This window comes from Arachis ipaensis, chromosome B02, assembly GCF_000816755.2.
Source record: "Arachis ipaensis cultivar K30076 chromosome B02, Araip1.1, whole genome shotgun sequence".
Classification (NCBI taxonomy): domain Eukaryota; kingdom Viridiplantae; phylum Streptophyta; class Magnoliopsida; order Fabales; family Fabaceae; genus Arachis; species Arachis ipaensis.
This window is the reverse complement of record NC_029786.2, coordinates 105,698,612-105,705,085: the sequence shown is the minus strand read 5'-3', so window position 1 is coordinate 105,705,085 and position 6,474 is coordinate 105,698,612. Positions and strand designations below refer to the sequence as shown.

The window sequence follows — 6,474 nt, the reverse complement described above, 5'->3', positions numbered from 1 at the left end:
AGAACATGAATAATAAGAAACATTCCTACAAGGGCTGAAATCAAGGAAAAGAAAAGGGTCTGTAGATCAAATCTCAGAGAAACCCTTAATATAGTCCTGAATTGGACTGAAGAAAAAAGAGCAATTTTGGGATATTATCCTATTGCCAAAGAACAGCTAACAAAGCTGGTTATCTTTCCAGATGCTTTTCCATCTGACACTTATCAGTTCTTCCAGTATGGATTAATTGATACAATTTTAATTTTTAATGATCTAAAAATTATTAGTGAGTTTCCTACAGGATTTGTTGATGCAGTAAAGAGATTTAAAAATATGATTGACAATGTAAATCTAAGGGATGTATCCCTAAAATTTACAAACAGTCAACCTATTTTTAATGAAGAAGAAGAATGTTTGGTTCCAGCACACCAAGTAATATTCATGTCCGTCTTCCCAGGAAATTTTCAACCAATTGATCAAATTCAAGATTTAACAACTTACAGTCATGAAGGAAGACTAGCCAGCACATTAGCAAGGGTCTTTGAAAGAACTCAAAAAATAACAAAGAAATCTCACACAAGGATTAATTATAAAAGTATAAATACTCTGCTCGTGTCCAGCAAAATAAATGAAATTGAAGAAAGAGAGATGAGACTCTTGGTGGAATTTGAATCAGCATTCTACAACTTATCTGGACTTTTAGAAAAACTCCCTGAAGGGATAAAGATGAATCTCTGCTATTTGATAAAAGATAGAGAAGACCACAAGTGCCAGCTATGTGCCTCAGAAATATCTGAAGAAAGCAATAATGAAACGGAATCAACCCACATGGTAAAAGAAGAGGACAATACATCTGAAACCCACATGATAAAAGAAGAGGACAGTGCATCTGAAGCATCCTTCAACATTATTGCATAATGACGTAAGCGCTTAGGTCATAAAGCACCAATAATGTAGCTAGTGCAAGATAACAAACAATGACGTAAGCAATGACGTCATAAGAAGGGTAAGGATGGGAATTGTCCATCAGACCCAACTATTATAAATAGGTTGCTTAGGCAATTGAAGAAGTATCAGAAAACAGAAAGCAGAAGGCTAAGAGTACTCATATGCTAGGAGAGCAAGGAGGAAGCTGCCGAGGCGATTCTGTAGTCTGACAAAGAATTCCCTTAGGGAAAAATAGTTCTAAACTCCCCTCTGGAGTTAGTATCTACAATCTCCCATCTGGAGATAAAAACATCTATTGTAAAATATACTAAATAAAGGAAGTTTTTCTCCAGAAATGTACATCTTCATCCTAGTCTTTTAGTTATGAATTATTTAGAAAGTTTAGAATTAACAGAAGAATCTGATTATTATAGATTAACTGCTTTATTAGATAATGAAAAACATGCTGTTCTAAAAACAGAATTAAATCTCAAATCAAATGAAAATTTTAATAAACAAAGTCTTTTAAAAGAAGTTTTTAATAGAAAAAATATAATATACTATGGAAAAATTCAACTTGAAGCCCCTATAAAGATAAAATCTGCCAATGAAGAACTTGAAATAGCTTTGATAAGTGATGAAGAATTGAGTAAACAGATTGAGAAAATTAAGGATCAACAAAAAAATCTAAAATTGGATGGATTCATATTAGTACCATACAAGTCTTAATCAAATCTACATATATGAAAGGAATTAATTCACCAATAAGTTTAGCAATATGTGACAAAAGAATTACTGATGACCCAATAGATCAAATAATTAGAATTGTTCATGGAAATTTGGCAAACGTAAATGTAAAATTTAATGCCCATCTTGGATATGCTATACCTTTATCAACTGAAAATCTTGGAAGATCTATAAGTTTGGCTTATAAATTTCACAGAAAGAATTTAATAGAACAAAATGATGAACCGTTTTTAATTACATATGCAATAAATTATGCTTTAACAAATAGCCATCATAGTATAATATTTAAAAACAGAGAAAGAATTTATGTCGATGAATTATTTCAGAAAATTGTAAAAACAGAAATACCAAAATATAAAGCTATTGAAAACCCAGTTTTATTACTAAAAGAACCATCAGGGAAATTGGTTTCATCGAATTTTCAAATAAGAGAATCTAAAATTAATAGCCCTTTAAGTTTATCTAAGTTAAAAATTAAAGAAGAAAATTCTGAAATAAAATAATTAACAAAAAAGGTCGAAAATTTAAATGAAACCCTAAATACTAAATTATGACAATAAATAAAGAAGAAATATATATAACATCTCAAGACAAGAAACAATAGCTTTTTGAAAGAGAAAATCGTTTGAATTATTTACAGTTTTCTCAAATAAATCAAAGAGCATTTGAAGCTCTAAAAATAATCTATGACAAGTTAAAAATAGAAGTTGAAGAGCTAAAAAAATTAATAGAGTCTCTAGAAAATAGTGATGAATCGATGATAGAGTTTGCAGAAATTTTAAAATATATAATGAAGCATAAAAAGATTGAAAAATTAGAAAATAAAATAAAAAGAAAAAGGGCGAAAAAATTAAAAAGTAAAATAGAGGAGTATAAAAGGGAATTAAATAATTTTCAAATCGAAATTGATGATCTTATAATAAAAAAAGATAGAAATAAGAATAAATATAAACAAGTTGGAATTAAACTTAAAAAATTTATAAATGCCTGGAAAATCATATTAAGACTTAAAAGAATTAAAGCTGTTGAAAGAAAAAATGAGAATGAAGTTGAAAAATTAGAAAGATATTTAGAAACAAGAGAAAGTGTAGAAATAAAAGAAGTTTTTGAGGATTTGAGAAATTATATTAAAGAAAAAGACAAATAGATAAAAGATTTTATAATCCATGCAAAAAAGAATATCATAATTATGATAGAAATTAAAACAGAATTAAAAAAACTATAAATATAAAATCAGAATTATAAATATACATAAAGGACTAGTAATAAATGATCATATAACAAATACAAGAGAAATAGTAGAAATGGTCAATACTTTAGATTATGAAGTTGCAAATTATTTTTATCAAAATCTTTTAAATAAAGCACCACCAATTGAATCTATACAAATTATAAACTTATTCGAAGCAAAATATGAAGAGTTAATAGAAATTTCGAAAAGGAAATTAATGGAAAAATCGAAATTGAAAAATTGGTATCAGAGCCAAGTTAACAATTAAGGGTAACACTTTCTCTTTAAAACTACTGTCTACTGGACTATGTGGAATCGTTTGTTGTTCATTGTTAACCTGTGATCTTCTTTCTCTGTTTTGATTCAGATGGTCAGCAAATCAAAATGGCGGTGCCTTGGAATCTCTTGGCTTCAAAGAGGGATATAGAGTTGATGTTGATGTTCCAGAAAGCACGTGGGCACAAGCTCCAAGTTTCCATGATATTCTAATTTTCAACACTGGTCACTGGTAAGCTTCCATATTCCTTTGATTGATGATATATTCTAGTTGTTTTCCTTTCTGTGCGTTGATGTTAGAAATGACTAGGATTCTAGGGAGAAAAGGTACCAATCTTTGCATCCTAAGATTGCTTTGATCATAACTTCCTGTGATTGTGAATTTACTCGAGTGTTGGATTTCCTCAAGACCTCAGCAGGTTACCAGGCAGAAGTTGTATTTGTGATCATTTTTACGATCTTGATTTCATCGGTGTCCTTGAGTTTCATGATCTGCTTCTAATTTTCTTTTTATAGTTTAGCTGATGCTAGAGTTTCTTTGATGATTGATAGTATGGGATTTTTTTTTTTAAATGATTTATTTATTTTAACCACGAAGAGCTGCCTTTTACTGCTTGCACCTCATTTTTTGTTTTAAGTTAATATTGTTGTAGCTGTTCTTTGGAAATATCTTTTGAAGTTATGAGAAAATTTGATTTGTTAATCTGGTTTTTGGTTCATATAAACAGGTGGTGGGCCCCTTCAAAATTTGATCCGGTGAAATCACCTATGCTATTTTTCAAGAAGGGTCAGCCAGTACTCCCTCCTTTACCTCCTGATCAAGGCCTGGATATGGCTTTGGAGCACATGGTAATGTCTTTGCCCCCTGTTCTGCTTTCATGGTAGAGTTTAAAAACAATTACAAACTAAAAGAGGAAATTTTTGTGCATGTGTTTTCATGGTGGAACATAGACATGGTTTTCTATATGACCCTGTGGAATCTTGTGAAATATGTAGGCAACCTCACCTAGTAGACTTGGATATTATTCTGTTGTATGGAGAAGTTTTCCATTTTTTACATATTCATGGATGTTGTGAACATACAGAACGAATCTTCTTTCAGTAATAGGTCTTCGGTAGGTCTAAATAGTGAGTTCAATTCAAAACTTTTGATGATTGCAAATTCAATGATGGCATTGTGAACTTACAACTAGTTCAAACAGTTCTGTGCTTGTTCTGTGCACTTTAATATGGAGTGATTCCTTCACAGATCGCATATGTCGAGGAGAGGGCACGACCAGGTGCGGTCAAATTTTTCCGCACTCAATCTCCGAGACATTTTGAAGGGGGAGATTGGGATCAGGGTGGTAGCTGCCAAAGGGATAAACCATTATCAACAGAGCAGGTCGGTCCATATATCTAGTATTTTCTGAATAGAACTTTCATCCAATGAAATGGCATGCGATTCCTCATTACGGCGTTAGTATCAGTTTTTACTTATTTGATAAGCTGGCCCATTCTATCATCACCCTTTCAGGTAGAAGAAGTCTTCTCTGTGAAGAATAATGGGACAAACGTGGAGGTTAGATTGGTCAATGGACACCTCTATAAGGCTCTCAAGGGATCTACATTCATTGTTTTAGACATCACTCACTTGAGTGAGTTCAGGGCTGATGCCCACCCAGCTGCGGCTGGAGGGAAAAAACACGACGATTGCATGCACTGGTGCTTACCAGGACTCACAGATACTTGGAATGACTTGTTCGTAACACATCTGAATAGTGTCAAGGGTAGAAGTTGATGAACTCCATAGTAATATTCATTAGGAAAAATTATGATGAACGAATTTTGGTGGTTGAACTGTTTGAGATGAGTCTATATTCTTCCATTTGTTCATTTGAAAATTAATGAGATAAAATAGTTCTAAGTAAAAATCTTGTGCTCCGTTTTACTATCCTTCCATATTATCCGTGTATTTGGATATTTTCGTCTCATTTCAACGGTTCTTTGTTGCTAATTAATGTTATTATATTTCAAAGTATGATCCAAAGTAAGTTTAATTTCAATGTATTGATTATATAAAATGTTTTACACAGTTGTCCAATTACATATATTTTTATGCGATCGATGTAAAGTGTAATTTTTTTTGTTAACATGAAGTTGCGTAATTAAGCATTCGTGTAAAATTGTTTTATAACGGGAATGCATCAAAATTAAATTTTCCAATGTAAAAGGAAAGATGCCTATGCGTGAAGTGGCATGGTAAAAATGTTAAACCAATCACTGAACTTAGATTCTGCCTGTTCATAGAGGCTAACAATTTAAATATTTTGGGAAAGTTCTATACCAATGCCTAAATTTCATATACATGCACCGAAAAGAGATAGATGTAAAATAAACAAATAATAATGTCTAAAGTGAATTACAAAAACACCAGCAACTCATACCCTGTTTTCTGGGTGAAGCTAACCAATTTACTGAATCTTATTACTCAGAATATGACTAATCAGACTCAATCTTGACGTTTTTGGAGGAGGCTTTAGGACTTTTATTGAGAAGTTTTGCAATTTTCAATACTAGAGTTCAAGACATTTAATTTACAAAAATATTAGACGGTCAATACTTTTAGTAATAAAAAAGCATAGAGTTAGTTAGTGTTAATTCATATACAAATCAAAACAAGGGAAAAATGTTGGTTACTTAGCATTTCTTTTTAATTTAAATACCAAAGTATTTGCAACTAAACCACCATGTGAGTAATGTATTCATACTCTCGCACAAGAAAAAGATAAAAATGAATATAGTTGATGACATTTTCTGCTTAATTAATTACGTGTGATCTTGCCTGCTGTTCACTAGGTTAGTAAATTATAGAATATAATATTACTCATGTATTTGCTTATTATTTATTTATTATAATCATTCAATAAATATATATCGTGATACATAACGTGTCAATAATTTATCAATGTCATAGAACAACAAACTTATGGTGCACCAGAAAAAATAAATAAAATTACACTTAATCTGCTATAACACAATCTTTCCAAAAAAATAAATTATTATCATGTGAAGTTGTGCAGATCTAAAACTGATTATATTAAGATGCATTAATGTTACTTTGATAGACTCTAAAATGTACTTTAATCGATCTCTAAGATGCGTTACAAATATTATAATAAATGTACCAAAAACCAAACTACTCAAAATTATTTGTAGATAATATTTTAATAGGCCATGCATCCGATCCTTTAATTGGAAGGCGAAAAAAGAAATGAAAACAGCGTAGAAATTGGCAACTAGTTTTGTTAGTTGAGACTTTGTATCTGTATTAC

The 6,474-nt window shown here is 31.0% G+C and overlaps 1 protein-coding gene across 1 annotated transcript; it reads left to right on the top strand.

Annotated features, from left to right (window-relative positions):
- Positions 3,225-5,180, top strand: LOC107626260 (protein trichome birefringence-like 13). The gene is made up of 4 exons (XM_016329099.2): positions 3,225-3,392; positions 3,889-4,009; positions 4,410-4,544; positions 4,677-5,180. The coding sequence occupies exons 2-4, from the start codon at positions 3,929-3,931 to the stop codon at positions 4,938-4,940; spliced, it is 480 nt and encodes a 159-aa protein (XP_016184585.1). The 5' UTR covers positions 3,225-3,392; positions 3,889-3,928; the 3' UTR covers positions 4,941-5,180.

What these genes read in the sequence shown, in the direction of transcription:
- LOC107626260 (XM_016329099.2), top strand. Translation starts at nt 3,929, where the DNA reads ATGCTATTTTTCAAGAAGGGTCAGCCAGTACTCCCTCCTTTACCTCCT. An exon ending in ATATGGCTTTGGAGCACATG is followed by an intron (nt 4,010 to 4,409) that starts GTAATGTCTTTG and finishes ATTCCTTCACAG; the next exon opens with ATCGCATATGTCGAGGAGAG. An exon ending in AACCATTATCAACAGAGCAG is followed by an intron (nt 4,545 to 4,676) that starts GTCGGTCCATAT and finishes TCACCCTTTCAG; the next exon opens with GTAGAAGAAGTCTTCTCTGT.